The 20,975-nt window shown below is 43.0% G+C and overlaps 1 protein-coding gene across 4 annotated transcripts in view; it reads left to right on the top strand.

Moving 5' to 3' along the window:
• Positions 1-20,975, top strand: part of wdr93 (WD repeat domain 93) — a 65,320-nt gene that overhangs the window by 23,827 nt on the left and 20,518 nt on the right. For 3 of the 4 annotated variants that reach the window (XM_033050203.1, XM_033050200.1, XM_033050201.1), the window contains exons 6-11: positions 24-139; positions 7,660-7,741; positions 10,633-10,813; positions 11,570-11,640; positions 14,376-14,465; positions 20,580-20,711. In XM_033050203.1, coding sequence (XP_032906094.1) covers positions 24-139; positions 7,660-7,741; positions 10,633-10,813; positions 11,570-11,640; positions 14,376-14,465; positions 20,580-20,711 — 672 coding nt within the window. The remainder of the gene's footprint in view (positions 1-23; positions 140-7,659; positions 7,742-10,632; positions 10,814-11,569; positions 11,641-14,375; positions 14,466-20,579; positions 20,712-20,975) is intronic. The other variant, XM_033050202.1, reaches the window with a different exon arrangement.

The following is a 20,975-nucleotide window of genomic DNA, read 5'->3' as shown; positions in this document are numbered from 1 at the left end:
ATAATTTGTTTTTCGTCATTTAGCTAAAGGTGAGACTTGGCTTGAGGTGTATCGACTGATGAAAGATAATTGGGTTCAAGAGTTTGACCAGTTTGCAAAGCTACTGGAACTTATTGAATCATCTGAGGTAAGTAGCAAGGTGACTAAAACATACTGCAGCTTATTTGCTCATCAATGGAAGCCTAAACACAATGTCATTTGAATGCTAAAATTGTGTGGCATACTAATTAATGTTTGATAGAAAAATACATGAAAGCATTTAGATTTCAAACTTGAATTTATATTTTTTTGTGAGTTAAACAGGTGCTGTGTGTAACCCTAGTCACCAATTAGATGATCTGTTAAAGAAGTGTAGGAAATTGGCAAAAATTCTCATTTATAAAATAAATTACACTTCCTTTCTGAAGAAGGGTCTCGACCCGAAATGTCACCCATTCCTTCTCTCCAGAGATGCTGTCTGTCCCGCTGAGTTACTCCAGCTTTTTGCGTCGATCTTCCTTTCTGATTCCTGTGTGAAAACCTAACCCTCATGATTCCTGGAGGCAGATGCCTGCATAGATTGCAACTGTTGAAACAATCCTTCTTTGAAGCCAAAGGAGGGTGCTGGACACTGAACAAACTTTTCCCAATGGAGCAACTGTGGACAGGTCATGAGAATAAATGCCTTTGGTGTGTCTGAATGTACCCTTCGCTCGGTATTCCTGAGATCCCCTTCCCCAATGCCATGCTGGTGAAAATCGCAACAGGCCAGGCACGGAAATCGCTATCAAAATATGGAGTGGACAGGGAGGACACAATTTCTTGGCGGCTGCGCGCGCATGTGCACACTCACACACACACACACAAGGCTTCGGAGGCTCAATCCAGCGCTCAATGCTGCTCACCTCTTCCTGTCTCGCCGGGTTAACCTACAGCCCTGCTTGGACTGATGGGACACCAGCGCTGCTGCTCCACGCTGGCTGTAAACCTGGGCCATATTTCTCGCAAGTCCAGGCAGGGCTGTAGGTTAACCTGGAGGGACAGGCAGAATTGAGCTGGGTTTAGCGTTGCTTCTCTGCGCTGGCTGTGGGCCTGGGGCAGAGCTCCCGTCTGACCCCGATGTCTCTGGCCACCCGTGGGGGGGGGGGGGCACTCAGGTGGGCACGGGATAACGCCGGAGTGCCGGGATCGATCCTGGCTGCGTATGAGGCGCAGGTCTGTACCGAGAGTGTTTTGGCACGTCTCCCTTCTCCAATCACCGCACTCTACCCCCATTCCCACCCCCCCCCCCCCCCACACCTCCCTCCTCCAATCACCGCGCTGAATCATCATGTCCCGCCCCCATTGCCTGCTAACCAACGTCTCTCGTCCAATCGGCGCCCTCGATCAGCAGTCCCACCCCCACTGTCTTGCAGAAAGCGGAGATTTCACCGGGTTTTAAAGTCCGGATTACAAAAAATGGGGGGGATTGTCCCCCACCTCTCAAAACAGGAGGGGGGGGGGCGTGTCCTACCTGCCCCCCCCTGGGATTTCCACCCCATGCAACAGGCATATGTGAATTATGTAAAGGGCTGGTGTAACACGTGACATCTGTTCGAAATATGTTAGTGGAGAAAACTAGAGGGGGACGAAAGCAGAATCAATGAAACTATATCGATTCGATTCAATTATACTTTTTTTTTGCATGTATCTAGGTACAGTGAAATGCTTTGTTTTGCATACAACCTGGTAAAATAATAGAGCAGACCTCACCTAGGCAGTGCACAAGTGTTGATCTATTGCATAATTTACTCTTTTTCCTGTGTTATAAATACAAATCACAAGTCACAATGTTAATACCCATTTTCTCTTGGTAACTGGAGAAATGTGCCCTGTGAATTGAGATGAGACCTTTAGCTGTACGTTTGATACTGGGAGACTATCAGCTTTGTGTAGGAAAAAACAGCAGATGCTGGTTTAAACTGAAGATAGACACAAAATGCTGGAGCAACTCAGCGGGACAGGCAGCATCTCTGGAGAGAAGGAATGGGTGACTTTTCGGGCGAGACCCTTCGTCAGACTATTCTGTCAGTTATTCTATCTCGTCTTGGACCCAGAAATGGCTGGGCCAAAGTACTGATGAGAAGGGCGTAAATTGCTGGAGTAACTCAGCAGGTCAGGCAGTATTTCTGGAGACCATGGATAGGTGATGCTTTGGGTCTATTAGTCTGAAGGGTCCCATCCCGAAATATCACCCATCCCAGTACTCCACAGATGCTGCCTGACCCGCTGAGTTACTCCAGCACATTATGTCCTTTTTTGTAAACCAGCATCTGCAGTTCCTTGTTTCTTCAATTTACTGATGCTTGGCAATTGACCTGGAAATAATCTCTCATGTGAACTAAATGCATGAAATACCTTTCATGTGCAATTTTCTTTGCCATCTCATGATCTTGTGTACTTTTCACCTCCTCTCCTGAAGATATTGTCTTACGTATTTACCCTATGAGAACTGATAAACCTCCACTAAACCGCTGAAGCAGTTCCAGTGCAGTGTAAACTCCAATATTACATTTCCCTTTCTGTCTCCACATCCAACATTAAAGAAGTAGTTACCTCACTCTCTCAGGTTTTGGACATTGTTTAAAAATAATGTACAAGCTGGAAGGGTGCAGAGAAGATTTACGAGGATGTTGCCAGGAATCAAGGGCCTGAGCTATGGGATGCAGTTGAACAGGCAAAGACTCTATTCCTTGGAGCGCAGGAGGATGAGGGATGATCTTATAGAAGTATACAAAATCGTGAGAGGAATAGATTAGGTAAACTCTCAGAGTCTCTTGCCCAGAGAAGGGCAATCGAGAACCAGAGGATATTGGTTTAAGGTGAGGGGGAAAGATTTAATAGGAACCTAAGGGGTAACCTTTTTACACAAAGGTTGGTGGGTATATGGAACAAGCTGCCTGAGGAGGTAGTTGAGGCAGGTACTATCGAAATGTTTAAGAAACATTTATACAGGTACAGTACATGGCTAGGATAGGTTTAAAGGGATATCGGCCAAATACAGGCAGGTGGGACTAGTGTAGATGGGGCACGTGATCAGTGTGGGCAAGTTGGCCCGATGGGTCTGTTTTACACTTAAATGACTCTGTGAATCGATAAATGCTCCATTATCACAATTGTTGCTAATTTAACTTAGCCAAAAGATTTGAGGGTGAAAACTGTTAGCCGATGCGAGTTAATGTAATAGCTTTCCAAGTTTTAATGGTAGCTTTAAACTATTCAGAAATAAATTGTTTGCAATTATTGCAGGATTTAGAGTTTGAGACTTCCCAAAATACATTATAGCTAATTTTAAGTTAGTCATTAAGAGTCATTAAGTATAAAGTTCTTTATAAATTGAGTGACTTGTAATGTTGCAAACGATACAACCAATACATTCAGCTAGGTCTCATGCATAGCTGTTGGTTAATTGGCAGATATTTTTTTAGCGATATCAGCTAAGGGAAAAATACTCAGTGGGTAAAACAGAGAAACAGTTGTGATTCTTCATAATAGGGTTATAGTATCTCTTATGTCCACTACAGGCTTCAATTTAATGCCTTATCTAAAAGAAGCAAATTCTGTTGCTGTAATACTCAGTACAGTGCAGAAATGTCAGCCAAAATCTCTATAATGGGGCTTGTATTATAATCTTCATACTCAAAGGCCTCTCCTGAGCCACTGCTGATGTATTCAAAATCTATTGAGCACAAACAGGAATGCTGTTTCCGGTTTTGGGTATAAATGATGACAAGGTCTTGGAGATGTTGCAAAAAAATGTTGGTAAAAATTTCAAATGGCAGTGGGAATTGCTGAATCTCTGCACTGACTATGGGATTGCAGAAGTAAAGGATTATTGTACATGCTAAGTGATGATTGTAGTTGTGAGATGCTCTTAGTTCTGCAGGAGAAATCTGCCTACATCGGTCACAAAATCACGTACCCAAACTCATCAGGCTATCCACAGAGCACTGGAGAACTGTCACCTGCTGATATAGTCACACAGCATGGAAACAGTGCCCTTCAGCCCAGTTTGTCCATGCCGGCCACGCTGCCCCATCTACACTAGTCCCACCTTCCCGTGTTTGGCCCATTAAACCGCTTAAAGCTTTCTTATCCGCGTACCTGTCCAAATGCCTTTTAAACAGTTATACTTTCTACCTCAACTACATTTTCCAGCAGCTTATTCCATATACCCACCACTCTTTGTGTGAAAAAGTTGTCCCTCAGGTTCCTTTTAAATCTTTCCTCTCTCACCTTAAACCAATGTCCTCTGTTTCGTGATTACCCTCTGTCTATTTCCCTCATGATCTATACACCTCTACAAGATCACCTCTCATTCTCCTATGCTCCAAGGAATAGCCCTAGCCTGCCCAACCATTCCCTGTAGCTCAGTCCCTTGTGTTGGCAACATCTTCGTATCTTCTCTGTCATCTTAATACCATCTTTCCTAGAACAGTCTGACCAAAACTGAACACAATATTTCAACTGTGGCCTCAGCTGGAATGTAACATCCCTACGTCTATACTCAGAACCCTAATTGATGAAAACCAAAGTGCTAAGATACTTCTTGATCAATGTATCTATCTTGACACCACTTGCAAGCAACTATGTACCTGCACTTCTTGATCCCTCTTGTTCTACAAACACTCCGAGCCCTGCCATTTACTGTGACATTGTGGTGGTCTCTGTGGGTTAGGCCACTCCTTGGGTCATCCCCCTTGGCTCTTGAGGGACAGGGACGATTGTCTGCCCACGTGGTTTCCCAGGTCCTGCTCGCTGGTGTGTGGTGTGTTCTCGAGACTTCATTAAACTACTTCTGAACCTGCCTGGCGTCTGGCCTTTTCCTGACCTCGTCCAGGCTGCTACAACTGGTGACCCCGACGCTCATCACATATCGTGATGGATAACAACGTAGTTGCAGTAAAACTCCAGACTTTGTGGACTGAAGAGCCTGATATCTGGTTCGAGCAGGCAGAGGCACAGTTTGCTCTGCAAAGGGTAACGGTAGACGAAACAAAATACTCTTACGTGGTTAGCGCTCTTGACCAGGCGACTGCGAGGCGGGTTAAACTTTACCTCAGCACCCTCCCGCCCCCCCCCCCCCCGTTAACTAACAAATATAGGGGCCTTAAGTACCTCCTTATCAGGAGATTTGGCCTCCTCCTCCGCCGAGTTGGTGACGGTGCCCAGGGAGTTCATCCCTTCAGCACTGCAAGATACTATTGATCTATAATGAAATAGGGATTCCACTGCACTGCTAACCAGCACCTACGACAGCACCTATGTCAGCAGAAGTCAAGCTACGACAAGCCCACGGTCGCCGACTGTCGCAGAAAAGTTTTGAACATTTCAAAATCCAGCGGCGACCAGAAAAAGTCTACGACTCTTTGGGCGACTGAGGAGACCATGCAGGCGACATCCCGGCGACCATGTGGCGACAGCCTAGTCGCCTAAAAAGTCATCTAAGTGGGACAGGGGCATAATGAGAAAGGATATCAAAGAGATGTCCCAGAGTGTGGCGATGGATGAGTGACCTATGGAGCAACTGGAGACCTTGGTTTAAGAAGAACCTCTTTGGGGAAAAAAAGAATCTGATTGAGATTTCTAGATAGCGAATGTTTTTTTATGGAGTAAACAATGAGAAATTATTGACAGTGCCCCAGGATGTAAACTAGGGACACAGAGGTATTGGCAAAAACAAGGTCATGATTTATTTTCATGGAGTTGTTGTAATCTGGAACACAGTGAATGAAAGTTAAAACCGAATCACCAGTAATATCAAATATGAATTGGTTTACTTTTTGAATGAAAAATATTTGCAGGCGCGAGCGAATGAGAATATTTAGAGAAATATACCAAAGGAATGTTGGGTTAAATTGTCTCCTGTCTATGATAATGTGAAATGTTAAAAGAGTTTAGTCGTATAGAATGGTTGGTAAGTTGCACTGTGTTTCAGATGAGGGATTAAACTAGCCGACGTCAAGCTGCAGCAAGCTACCGACAACCGTCGGCTCATAGGACGTCCATCTACGACCACACCCACGACAACCTACATCCATCCGTGGTTATTAAAGATCACCGGATGTTATTTGGTGAAGGGCAAGGACTAACCTTCCAAATGACACCACCAAAGCATTGTCATGTGACCCTTTGCTAATGAAGGAACCTTGCTGTGTCCAGATTGAAAATAAAAACATATAGCTACACTTCAAACATCATTAATTGCAGAAGACCCTTGCCATCAGAGCAACTTGAGAAGTACTTTAAAACAACAGTTTATTTGTTTAATGCACCAAATGTCGGCTTTAACTCATTAGTAAATCTGCATCTGGTGGTGGAAGGGCAATCAGTGCAATTATAGTGAGTTTGTGATGCTTGCAATTAATTGTCATGTAAGACTACAATGAGTGTTAATATTGTTCCCCTGATCTAAGGGTTTTAGAACTCACAATATGGCTGTCAAAATGGATGCTGCCTATTTCTATCATCTTCGTTCTGTTAATTAATACGAAACAATGATGATTAACAGCTTAAATGTCTGTTGCAGCTGTAATATCAGTTCACAGCCAGGAAATTATTCACACAATTTCAAAACGAGTGGGCAGAACATTATTCTTGGTAATTAGCAATTAGACAGATTGTTAAATAAAATGCATTATCAAACAAAATATCCTATCAAAACCCTTCCAATTACACCACAGGATATCAGCATGCACATATAACACATTACACTTCTTTCTGCTGCATTAGCTTGTTAAACCTGCTTAAAATTCATGAGGTATTAAATTTCTAACATCATATTCTTAGCATCAGAAGCATAAGGCCAAATAATGGTCTGTTGAGAATTAATATATTATGATTTTTTTAATGTCTGGAATATTGTACTCATTCAGTTAACATGTACAGTCCTGGATCTATTCCCAATTTATCATGAGAATTAGGTAAGAATTTGAGAATTAGTAATAGGTGTAGACCATTCAGCTCCCGACTGTCACAATCAGATCCTGCCTGATCATTCATGTCACTGCTATTTTCCTTCACAATCCCATTATCCACTGATTCCTCTAATACCTAGAAATATATCAATCTATTTTAATTACATTCAATGACTGATTCTCCAAAAACCTCTAGTGCAGTAAACTCCAAACAATTATCACCCTCTGAATGATGCAATTTCATTGCTAAATGGTCTACCTCCTATTTTGACACTGTGACTCGAAGTCAGGGAAGCGTTGTCTCTAGCTACCCTATTAGACGCTCTTCATATTGTGTATGACTCAATGAGGTCACCCCTGTTTTTACCAAACACTAGAAAATAGACATCTAGCCTACTCACTTTTTCTTCATATGACAGACCCACAAGCCCAGAAACCTGTCTGGTGAATTAATATTGTTGACCTCTATAGATGTATATCCCTCTGTTTTCATGAAGTCTGCTAGGCACATTGTTATCTACAGGTCTCTTTCATAGATTACCATCTAGTTGGTACTTTATCTTGACAAACCCTTTAAGTTGTCTCCTGGCCAGAAAAGGCAGGCAGAAAGTAATAGCATAGTCTATTGATGCAGTTCATTTGCTGTATGTTGGTATTTTATACAGGCTGACTCTTGAGCATATTAAAACAAAAGTAAATCATGATTTATATTATTTCATTTTAGCAAATGAATCTACCAAATCCACAAGATATTAAATGGACACCTCCAAGTCTGGTGATGAAAGTGAGACCCAAGCAGATCACAGGTACACATCAAAATGATTTGCATGAGCTCATACTTCCAGATTCAGATTCAGATTCAACTTTAATTGTCATTGTCAGTGTACAGTACAGAGACAACGAAATGCAGTTGGCATCTCCCTGGAAGAGCGACATAGAATATGAGCAAAAAATACATCTATTTACATGCATACAGTCATAGTGTTTTCCTGGTGGGAGGAGTGTCTGGGGGGGGGGGTGATTGGCAGTCACCGAGGTACATTGTTGAGTAGTGTGACAGCCGCAGGGAAGAAGCTGTTCTTGGACCTGCTGGTCCGGCAACGGAGAGACCTGTAGCGCCTCCCGGATGGTAGGAGGGTAAACAATCTATGGTTGGGGTGAGAGCAGTCCTTGGCGATGCTGAGCGCCCTTCGCAGACAACGCTTTCCAGCTGCTTTTGTCAAAGTTCATCATCAAAATATCTTTGTAGTCCGGAGTAGAGGGTCTGAGCCATTGGGAGAGGTTGAGTAGTCAGGGACTCTATTCTTTGGAGCGCTGGAGGATGAGGGGCGATCTTATAGAGGTGTATAAGGTCATGAGAGGAATAGATCGGGTAGATGCACAGAATCTCTTGCCCAGAGTAGAGGAATCGAGGACCAGAGGATGTAGGTTCAAGGTGAAGGGGAAAAGATTTAATAGGAATCTGAGGGGTAACTTTTTCTCACAAAGGGCAGTGGGTGTATGGAACAAGCTGCCAGAGGAGGTATTTGAGGCTGGGACTATCCCAACGTTTAAGAAACAGTTAGACATGTACATGGATAGGACAGGTTTGGAGGGATATGGACCAAGCGCAGGCAGGTGGGACTAGTTTAGCTGGGACATATGGGCCGGTGTGGGCAAGTTGGGTGAAGGGCCTGTATCACACTATGACTCTATGAGTACATACTGGGATTTATAATGAGTTGTTTGTATAGCATCATGTATGATGTTGAAAGAAAAACTCGCCTGATTATTGATAATAGGCATGTGCCATAATTGGGAGATTTTTTTTGTGCTTAAGTGGAAATAGTGTTAATAAAAGTTTTATTGTAAACTGGCAATGGGACTATCTCCCTGACAACAGTGCCTGACAACACACATAAAGGCAAATCAGGCAAATCAGGTAACAACAATCTCCACTTTTAAGCCAGCTCTCAGCTCTGGATTTGGTTCTGAAAAGTGATTGAAGTAAAGGCAAACTAGCATCCTGTTCAGAGGCAGCATCTGCAGCAGGATTCAAATTGACTTAAAATTGCCTGCAAAAGATTTGTCATGTGGATTTTAGTGGATTTCTTACCGAAATGTTCTTTGGAATATGCAGAACATATTTATTCTGGCAATTCTATCATTACTTTGAATGTACCACTAGATAAACAGAGAGGAATGCTTACTTACATTGAGCAACTTCCGCATTTTGGTGAAGGATATTAGAATGGTGTAAGCAGTAAGATAATGATTGGTAATTGCTATGTGAATTAGTCATTTATTTTAATTTAGAGATACTGCATGGGCACAGTCTCTTCGGCCCACTGGGTCAATGCCTACCATCAATCACCTGTTCACACTCGTTTTATATTATCCCCCTTTCTCATCCAATCCCGACACACGAGGGATAATTTACAGTGGACGATTGACCTAAAAACCAAAATGCCTCTGCAAGTCATGTTGTTCCTTTAGTTCAGTGAAGTTTCACCCAGCATCAAGCAGATACAATACCTGAGGCAAAAGTAAAAAATATAGACATCATTGAAAAACGTAGAACAGGCAAGCGTTTGTTGAGAGATAGATAACGTTAACATCTTAAATCATGATCTTAGAGTCACCCAGCATGGAAACAGGCCCTTCAGCCCCACTTGACCATGCCGATCAAGATACGATACGATAATACTTTATTGTCAGAGCAAGTCTGAAATTTGTTTTACATCACAGAAGCTCCATTTACAGCTTCACTAAATAGACAATAGGGGCGAAAGAAGACACGCATCAAGATAGGATCCCAAAATACCCACATTCGACAAGACATTACAATAACAGAAGACCACATTTATGGCCCGTCAGCGTACGTTTGATCTGGGATTAAGCGCCGTGTTTAGTTCAAGGATTGACTGGTGCACAAAAGAGCCCTTCATTCTAACCTTATTAAATTTTGGAACCCTATACCTCCGGTTTGATGGTAACAAATTGTACTCACTATTCAGAACGTGGTTGGAACAGAGGAAATGTTATTGGCCATCCTTAGTAAGTTTTCAAGGTAGGATGATAGATACAATTTTTGTAGTGGTTGACCTACAATCTTTGAGCAAGATGCCCCATGTTCGCTCGTCTCACCTCAGGAATTTTCCCCATATTCCTGTAAACCTTTTGTATCCATATACTTGTAAAAAGTATTTTAAACATTGTTGTTGTACCTTCCCCAACTACCTCTTCTGGCCCCTCGTTCCAAAACGTTGCCCCTCGGGTTCCTTTCAAATCCTTCCCCTCTCACAAACCAATATCTTCTGATTCTTGATTTCCCTTCTCTATTTCTTTCTCCAGAACAGAGGAATAATACAAATGAAAAGGTTATTAGGTGAACAAAAACTAAAGAATGAGAGACTGGGAGAAAATATATCATCTATGATTAGTTGGGCAGAAGTTGCTTCTTTCGCCATTAATTCCTTTCCTTTACCACACAATTTTCACTTGTCATCTGGGAAATGAATGATGTACTAGAAGTAAATGGTTGCTGCAGATCCTCTGAAGTGGGTGAGAGAAACACATAATGTCAAGGAACAGCTAGTTCCATTTTCCAGTCACAAGGGAATAGCTCAACAAATGTACGTGCATCTTCACAGATCTCGCCACTAAAATACTCATAAATTTGCATTAATGTGAGATCAATATTTTGTTTTTCATATAGATTGCATTTGGAAAAATCCATTTGATGCTCTTCAGAAGCTTGATGATGGAAGCATTATTGGTACAGGCCAGAACCATGTAATTACTGCACAACAGTGGAATGGAGAAAAGAAAATATTTGAAGAAATGTATGAGACCTACCTATCTAAAGACACAACAGAACAGAGTGAAGAAAAGCAAAGGTTTTTGTCATTACTATTTCCACATTAACACATTGACATAAAATAGTACAGATTAGAAGAAATACCGGTACTTGTTTCCATTCTGTACTCTTCACATTCCTTTGGGATGTCTCGAAGTATTTACAGCTAATCTATTTACAGTATCTATGGATGGGTCAATTGTAATCATGTATCGTCTTTCCGCTAACTGGATAGCATACAACAAAAGTGTACCTCGGTACATGTGACAATGAACTAAACTAAACTGAGTACTTCTTGCAGCGTAACCACCGTTTAAATGTTAAGTAACACAGCAGATAATTTGGACATTGCAAATAATTTGTATGCAGCAAGCCCCTACAAACAGCAATGTAAAGTGACTGCATAATGGGATGGACCATCCCATCTGGAGTAGCTCGTAGACCTGCTGCCTCAGAGCTCCGGTAACCTGAGTTCAATCCTGACTCTGGGGCTGTCTGCGTGGAGTTTGCATGTTTTCTATGAGCATGTAGGTTACCCTTGGCTGCCCCAGTTCCTCACACATGACAAAGATAAGCAAGTTGATAAGATGATTATCTAATTAAAACTGTACATCACGTGCATTGGTCTGAAGTAACAATGCAAAACCAGAGAACATCTAAAATGGGAGATTTGCACAAGTATAAACTCTTAATACATTCAGCAAAATAACTGGATGGATTTTTTTGAACACATCTTTGCTCATTTAAGCATTTGTATTTTGTACCAAAGTGTAGAAATGTTTTTCGAATGTTTCAGTCAACCAACAATTCATTTTCTAAATCTTGGACGGCTACTTCCAGTGGGTCTGGAGCAGAAAACACAAGTTGGTAAGATGCTTCCTTTTCCTTTCTTGATATTAAAAAAAACCCTTGTTAATCAAAGGGGAAGATTGTGTTTTATTTGTCTCCCTTATCTGTAAGTCTACACAAAGCATAGCTGATGATGTTATGAGGAGAAGGCAGGAGAATGGGGTTAGGAGGGAGAGATAGACCCACCATGATTGAATGGTGGAGTAGACTTGATGGGCTGAATGGCCTAATTTTACTCCTATCCTTTGTGACCTTATGATGACAAGACTTAAAGATGTCTTCCCTTGGTCTCAGCAGTGTTGTTGTTCGCAAGGAAGTACATGAAAGTGTTTCAGATTATTTTTTCTGCACATTCCCAGAAAAGCAAAGTTTCTGACCTACACCTGACCCTTTGCTGTAAAAATTCACCCAAGACTGGGAACTCAGTAGCCACTTTACCTCGCAGGCTAATATCTATGGAGAATCTACGAACAATGCACCTGAAATAGGGAACACTATAGTCTAAAAAAATCAAACTGCATTACACCACTTGATCATTTTTTAATTTTGTTTAAAGATACAGTATGAAAACAGGCCCTTCGGCCCACTGAGTTTGACACTACCCCACACACACTGAGGACAATTTATATTTATACCAAGCCAATTAACCTACAAACCTGTACATCTTTGGAGTGTGGGAGGAAACTCAATATCTCGGAAAAACCCACGCAGGGCATGGGGAGAACGTACAAACTCTGTACAGACAGCACCCATAGTCAGGATCAAACCCGGGTCTCTGGCGCTGTGAGGCAGCAACTTTACCATTGCGCCACCGTGCCGCCACATGATTGTTTTGTATAGAAAGTGCATTGTTCTGAGATTGTATCTAACATAACTGAAGGAACAAGGCCATTCTTAAAGATTTTTGTTTGAATGCTGTAGCTATCAAGGTAACGCATATCAATACAAGGAATAAAGCACTTTCCATCTTAGCTGCATAATGTCTGTAGAGTGATGAAGGACAAAGCAAGACCATTCTATAGTCCCTAGCTTTGAAAGGATTTGGCTGGTATACACATTTTTCTAAACAACCCATTCACTATCCTAGAGTGTGTATGATCATTTTATTCATCATCAGTTTGTTTGGAATATAGCACAACATTATAGACGGTAGACAATAGGTGCAGGAGTAGGCTATTTGGCCCTTCGAGCCAGCACCGCCATTCAATGTGATCATGGCTGATCATCCCCAATCAGTACCCCGTTCCTGCCTTCTCCCCATATCCCCTGACTCCGCTATTTTTAAGAGCCCTATCAAGCTCTCTCTTGAAAGCATCCAGAAAACCTGCCTCCACCGCCCTCTGAGGCAGAGAATTCCACAGACTCACCACTCTCTGTGAGAAAAAGTGTTTCCTCGTCTCCGTTCTAAATGGCTTACTCCTTATTCTTAAACTATGGCCCCTGGTTCTGGACTCCCCAACATCGGGAACATGTTTCCTGCCTCTAGCGTGCCCAAGCCCTTAACAATCTTATATGTTTCAATGAGATGCCCTCTCATCCTTCTAAACTCCAGTGTACAAGCCCAGCTGCTCCATTCTCTCAGCATATGACAGTCCCGCCATCCCGGGAATTAACCTTGTAAACCTACACTGCACTCCCTCAATAGCAAGAATGTCCTTCCTCAAATTAGGGGACCAAAACTGCACACAATACTCCAGGTGTGGTCTCACTAGGGCTCTGTACAACTGCAGAAGGACCTCTTTGCTCCTATATTCGATTCCTCTTGTTATAAAGGTCAAAATGCCATTCGCTTTCTTCACTGCCTGCTGTACCTGCATGCTTACTTTCTTGGACTGATGTACAAGGACCCCCAGATCCCGTTGTACTTCCCCTTTTCCCAACTTGACGCCATTTAGATAGTAAATTATGATGTGGCCCCTTCTCAATTTGGACTGATTAAGTTTCCGAAGTTTGTCAGAGACATTGCATTTGCGACTGTTCTGGCTATATTTGTCAATCTTAGGTCTCATGTCAATAGGTCAGTGTCAAGTCACAATTACATCCCATCATCCGAACTGCAAATCTATGATAAAAGTAAATTCCATTAAAAAATGCCGTGGCAAAATGTCAGCTCACCAATGTTGGTGCAACAAAAGCTTTTCACCCTACCTCAGTACATGTGGCAAAAATAAACAAAACTAAAATAGTTATCATATTGGAAGCGTCAAAAAAACGCATTTAGTTTAGTTTTGAGATACAACATGGAAACAGGCCCTTCGGTCCAACGTGTGTCCACGCTAATCAGTGATTCCCGCACACTAACACGATCTTACACACACTAGGGTCACCTTACTATTATTCCAGGTAGACAAAAATGCTGGAGAAACTCAGTGGGTGAGGCAGCATCTAGGGAGTGAAGGAATAGGTGACATTTCGGGTTGAGACCCTTCTTCATCTTGTTACAATTATTCCAAGCCAATTAACCTACAAACCTGTACGTCTTGTCTGAGCACTTTACATAGAAGACAGTTTCCGTTAAAGGACTGCTCTGAGGCTTTTGACATGAATGGTCAAGTTCTGTGGTGATGGGGCAAAAATGAAGGTAGTGGGGGCAGCGAGGTTGTGATTAAAAAAATCTAGAAAGATGAAACCAGAAAGCCCAAGTTAGACTCTCCTTTGAGAAAAGAATATTTATTCCAAAGTTATTTTAATTTTCTAGGATGAGCTTGGGAAATCCAAGGAAATTGAATTGATCTTCTGTAATTTCTTTCTAGGTCTACCCAATGACTTGTGTGTGTGGTGGAATGGCAGCCATGTTCTATTTCATTACATACTGAAAATACCAGGAGCAAAAGAAAAGATAGGTGTGTGTACCACTCTATATATAATCGTAAAATGTGAATTCATCCAATAACTCTTATTGGTTTCTACAAATAAAACAGAATATCCTGATATCCAGATAAAATACGTGGAAAAAGTTATCTGCTTGATTAGCATTGTGTATCTATATATAACGAAAACTCTCATCTTGTTATCTGCAGGTTTGCATTGTTTCTCTAATTGCGCAAAAACGGTACGATTTTTGGCCCACCGTTGCCCTGTGCTGTAAATGAAACTCTACAAAACTTCAATGCTTATATTACAACAATCAGGGACCATTTTATTTCTATAGATTTTGGATAATGACAACAGTGTAAGAAGGTCTTGTATTGTTATCATCGTCATGATGCTTTCAGAGTTTAATTTACAATTAATTACCTTGAAATATGATGCATGACATTCAAATTCAGGAGACATTTTTGGCTAATAGCAGAATTTCTTCAAACGATGAAATGAATGCATTGCTGATCTGCTTTCATGGTTTTTTGAGAGAAACGTACAATTCAAGACACACAGAGAACTTTTTAGTCTTCTTTGAATTGCGCTATGTAACTTTAATATCCAATTAAGTAGCAAATTGCTTCTTGGTCTATTATCTCAGTCCGATGCACACAATCTCTAATGATGTAACACGCTTCCCGGTACTGCTATAACCTTACTACCACCACAATTATGTATTCAAGTACACAATTATGTCCACCTAAACTGACAGGCTGGGCAAGGAGAGCATTGATCAGAGAAGCACCCATGGTAACTCTGGAGGAGCTGCAGAGATCCACAGCTCAGGTGGGAGAATCTGTCCACAGGACAACTATTAGTCGTGCACTCCACAAATCGGGCCTTTATGGAAGAGCGGCAAGTAGAAAGCCATTGTTGAAAAAAAGCCATAAGAAGTCCCGTTTGCAGTTTGCCACAAGCCATGTGGGGGACACAGCAAACATGTGGAGGAAGGTGCTCTGGTCAGATGGGACCAAAATTGAAGTTTTTGGCCTAAATGCAAAACGCTATGTGTGGCGGAAAACTAACACTGCACATCACCCTGAACACACCACCCACACTGTGAAACATGGTGGTGGCAGCATCATGCTGTGGGGATGCTTTTCTTCAGCAGGGACAGGGAAGCTGGCCAGAGTTGATGGGAAGATGGATGGAGCCAAATACAGGGCAATCTTGGAAGAAAACCTGTTAGAGTCTGCAAAAGACTTGAGACTGGGGCGGAGGTTCACCTTCCAGCAGGACAACGACCCAGAGCTACATTGGAATGGTTTAGATCAAAGCATATTCATGTGTTAGAATGGCCCAGTCAAAGTCCAGACCTAAATCCAATTGAGAATCTCTGGCAAGACTTGAAAATTGCTGTTCACAGACGCTCTCCATCCAATCTGACTGAGTTTGAGCTATTTTGCAAAAAAGAATGGGCAAAAATTTCAGTCTCTGGATGTGCAAAGCTGGTAGAGACATACCCCAAAAGACGCAGCTGTAATTGCAGCGAAAGGTGGTTCTACTGGCGCCGACCTGTAGGGGGTATGGCTGCCTAGCCTGCAGCTGTCTGTTTTTCATTTCTTTTTTCTTATTTTTAGTTAGTTTAGTGTTTTGTTTTTAAGGAGTTCTGGCTTTTTTATGTGTGGGGGAGGGGGGGGGGGAAGGGGGAAACTAATTTTCAGGGTCCCTACCTGGTCGGAGATGCAGCTTTTCTCCGGGCTGCACTTTCGACCTGTCCTCGCGGCCTACCAGCGGGCCTGGAGCGGCATTTCCTGAGGGGACCGCCCGGAGCCTCGGCATCGGCATCGGCATCGGCGGCGTGGCACCGGCATCGGCGGCGGCGGCACCGGCATCGGATGCGGTGGAGCTGCGGGTCTGAGGACGGCGGTGCAGCGCTGGAGCGCCATTGCGGGGCGGGCCTTGCCTGGGTCGCCGCGCTGGAACTCCGGTGAGCTGGGACCGGCGTTAAAAACATCGCGGAGCTGTGGGCGGCGGCGCTGAACTTACATCGGGAGCCTGGGATCTTGCGACGAGATCGCCAGTTGAGCTCCATTCGGCGCGGCCTTGTCGGCTCCGGAAGCCACAGTCTCGAGTAGGGAGGCGGCCGTTCCAGGGTTCCCATGCCACTGAGAGGACTCTCCCGACGCCGGAACATCATCACCCGGCGAGGACGGCCTGGAACATCGGGCCTCCGTAGAGGCAACTGTGGAGGCCTCAATAGGCCCGACTATGGGTGGACATTGGGGATGGGACTGGACTTTGTGCCTTCCCCCATAATGGGAACCATTGTGGGGGGATGTATTTATGTTAAAGCTATTTATTATTGTTATGTTTGTATTCTTTCTTATGTGCTGCATTGGCAAAAGGAATTTCACTACATCTAGGTGTATGTGACAATAAATCAACCTTTGAACCTTTGAACCTTCTACAAAGTATTGACTCAGGGGGGCTGAATACTTTTGCACGCCACACTTTTCAGTTTTTTATTTGTAAAAAAATTTGAAAACCATGTGTCATTTTCCTTCCACTTCACAATTATGCACCACTTTGTGTTGGTCTATCACATAAAATCCCAATAAAATACATTTACGTTTGTGGTTGTAACGTGACAAAATGTGGAAAAGTTCAAGGGGTATGAAAACTTTTGCAAGCCACTGTAGATAGAGCTCTAGGGGCTAGTGGAATCAAGGGATATGGGGAGAAGGCATGCATGGGTTATTGATTGGGGACGATAAGCCATGATCACAATGAATGGCGGTGCTGGCTCGAAGGGCCGAATGGCCTCCTCCTGCACCTATTTTCTATGTTTCTATGTTTCTAACCGCACTCTTGCTGGTGAGAGGATGGATCAGTTACCTGATAACAGCTGGAACCAACACTGTAAATGGTAGGGCCCTATGGAATGCCAATGAACAGAGACCTTGGAGTACAGGCCCACAGATCCAAACTGACCGCACAGGTGTATAAAATGGTGCACATGGGATGCTTGCCTTGGCCGTGGCATAGAACAAAATATAGGACTGTTATGTTACAATTTAATAAAACATTGGTCCAGTTATACCTGGAGTACGTATGCAGTTCTGCTCACCACACTCTAGGAATAATGCAATTGTGCTAAAGAGAGTGTCGAGGAGCATATTGACTGAATTTTAGTTATGAGAAGAAATTAGATGAGCTGGATTTGTTTCCCTGAAGTGGAGGATACTGAGTGGTGAGCTGATTGAGGTATATAAAATTATGGCGCTAGTTAGGGTAGATCATAAAAGTCTTTTACTCAATGTAGAGATGTCTATAGCAAGAGGTCAACGGTGTATCATGAGAGGAGGGAACTTGGGATGGATCTGAGGAGGATTGTTTTTCAGTAGAATGTGGTTAGAGTCTGGAATGTGCCCTCACCTACACATGCGCAGTTGGGGGAGAGTTCCCATGCGCATCTTTACTGGCGTTACAAAGGGCACCCGATGGGTCCTCAGCCGCCCCTGTGCAGTTGGGGCCTATCCAGAATTATTTTCCACAAAGGTGAACCAACGGCTCCACAGGTAAGTTCCCATCTATATTTCATTTCTGCCCCCTTGGGCCCTGGGCTGGGTTCGCCTCCCCTAGCCATCCCCCTCCCCTGGCCCCAAGATGCTCGCCAGCCCCCCGCACCCGACAGCCCCCGTCTGAAGCCCTCCCCCGGCCACAGGATGCTCGCCCTCCCACCACAGCCCCCGCCTGAAGCCCTTCCCCGGCTCCCGGACGCTCGCCCCCCCCCCCCCCCCAACAGTCCCAGCCTCAAGTACAACTTCATCGCCGTCCTGGGGAGGTGAGGAGGGATTGAGGGAGGGGAGTGGGGGAGTTAGGGAGTGGAGGGCAGTGGGGTAGGTGAGGAGGAATACTAGGGAGGTGGGGGATAGAGGGATAGATAGGAGGGGGGTAGGGAGGGGAGAGGAGTTATGGAGGGAGGGAGTGACTGATGGTAGGGGAAAGGAGAGGGAGGCAGAGGTGAGGGAGGGGAGGAAAAGAGAGGAAAGAAGAGGGAGGGTGAAGAGGAGGGGGAGGGAATGCCTGCGCAGTTGGGTGCTATGCGTGAGTGGTGGAATATTGCGTTGGGGGAACAGGTTGCGTTGGGGGAATGGGTGAGTAGTGGAATATTGCGATGGGGAACGGGTTGCGTTGGGGGACCAGGCCTCCCGTGTGACAGGGACCCAACAGGTCCCACTTAATAATAATAATAAATTTTATATTTAATGGGCGCCTTTCATACAAAATCTCAAGGACACCTTACATAATAACATATAATCGGAATATAACAAGTAATAAAGACATCACAGAGACACAGAGACACAAGTCTAGTAGTTAGTTGTAGAGTGAAAGTTATAAAAATTACTTTTCTACAATTACTTCACTAATTTTTTGCATTGAATTGAATCAAAAAAACTTTAAATTGAATATTTTTTGTTGAGTGCAGCTAAGCCTTAAATACTTTTATCAAACTTTTAGTCTTCAAGTTCTTTCATCTCCCTTTTTTCTCCTCAAACTCTACAAAACTTCAATGCTTATATTACAACAATCAGATGTTAATTTTACACATAATTTAGAGTTCAAAATTGAACCAAAATCTGTACATTAAAGAAGAAACGTTGGACCATTTTATTTCTAGAGATCTTGGATAATGACAACAGTGTAGGAAGGTCTTGTATTGTTATCATTGTCATGATGCTTTCAGAGTTTAATTTACAATAAATTACCTTGAAATATGAAGAATGACATTCAAATTCAGGAGGCATTTTTGGTTTATAGCAAAATTTCTTCAAACAATGAAATGAATGGATTGCTGATCTGCTTTCACGGTTTGTTGAGAGAAACGTAATATTCAAGACACACAGAGAACTTTCTAGTCTTCTTTAAATTGCGCTATGTATCTTTAATATCCATTTAAGTAGCAAATTGCTTCTTGGTCTATTATCTCAGTCCGATGCACACAATCTCTAATGATGTAACACGCTTCCCAGTACTGCTATAACCTTACTACCACCACAATTATGTATTCAGGTATGTACACAATTATGTATAAATATATATTATTTAGTGCAAGATAAAATCTGATAAAGTCCGATTAAAGATAGTTCAAATGTCTCCCATGAGGTAGATGGCAGGTCAGAACCGCACTCTAGGTGAGAGGATGGATCAGTTACCTGATTACAGCTGGAAACGACACTGTAAATGGTAGGGCCCTATGGAATGCCAATGAACAGAAGACCTTGGAGTACAGGTCCACAGATCCAAACTGACCGCACAGGTGTATAAGGTGGTGCACATGGGATGCTTGCCTTGGCCGTGGCATAGAAGAAAATATAGGACTGTTATGTTACAATTTAATAAAACATTGGCCCAGTTATACCTGGAGTATTAATACAGTTCTGCTCACCACACTCTAGGAATAATGCAATTGTGCTAAAGAGAGTGTCGAGGAGCATATTGACTGAATTTTAGATATAAGAAGAAATTAGATGAGCTGGATTTGTTTCCCCAAAGTGGAGGATACTGAGTGGTGAGCTGATTGATGTATATAAAATCATGGTGCTAATTAGGGTAGATCGTAAAAGTATTTTACTCAATGTAGAGATGTCTATAGCAAGAAGTCATCGGTGTATCATGAGAGGAGGGAACTTGGGATGGATCTGAGGAGGATTAATTTTCAGTAGAATGTGGTTAGAATCTGGAATGTGCCTCCTGAAGATGGTGGAGGCAGCAGGTCATGGAGATAGATATTCAAACGACATGTAAGGGGCATCCAGCCAAATATTTGAAATGACAAGATCTAAAGGCTACAGATCTAATGCAGGTGCATGGGATTAGTGTGACAGGTAAAATGGGCAGCATGGACAAAGTGAGCTAAAGAGCCTATTTCTCTGCTGTACATCTGTGTGGCTGAAATTAATTCCACTGAAGTCGGTAGAATTGATTGCTGAGGCAGAAAGCAATGCAATGAAACATCTATATAGTGCTGTGAACCAGAATGAATTTCTGGACAATATTGAATTTTGATTCAGATCTTCGTAAGACCCTTGTTCCATCCTTACACCATTAATCCCCTAACCACAGTCTTGTTCAATATTTCTGCTTCTCTGTAGATCTGGAGCCAAAAGCGAACATTGTGTGGCCCAATGCGTCTCCGATCACTTGTTCTGCTGTAGAAACCTGTGCATCACTCCTGGCGATTAGCCTTACTGATGGGACAGTGACATTATGGGACCTGTACATGGGTAGGTATTTACCTTAGTATTTGGTCATTTAAGTTAATTTATTTAGTTTAGAGATGCTGCACGGAAACGGGTCCTTTGGCTCACCGAGTCCACGACGACCAGCGATCCCCGCACATTAACACTATCCTACAAACACTAGGGACAATTTTACATTCATCCCAAGCCAATTAACCTACATTCCTGTACATCTTTGGAGTGTGGGAGGAAACCGAAGATCTCGGAGAAGACCCAGGCTGTCACGGGGAGAACGTACAAACTCCGTAC

Source organism: Amblyraja radiata, chromosome 34, assembly GCF_010909765.2.
Source record: "Amblyraja radiata isolate CabotCenter1 chromosome 34, sAmbRad1.1.pri, whole genome shotgun sequence".
Lineage (NCBI taxonomy): Eukaryota > Metazoa > Chordata > Chondrichthyes > Rajiformes > Rajidae > Amblyraja > Amblyraja radiata.
This window is presented reverse-complemented; position numbering and strand designations above follow the sequence as displayed.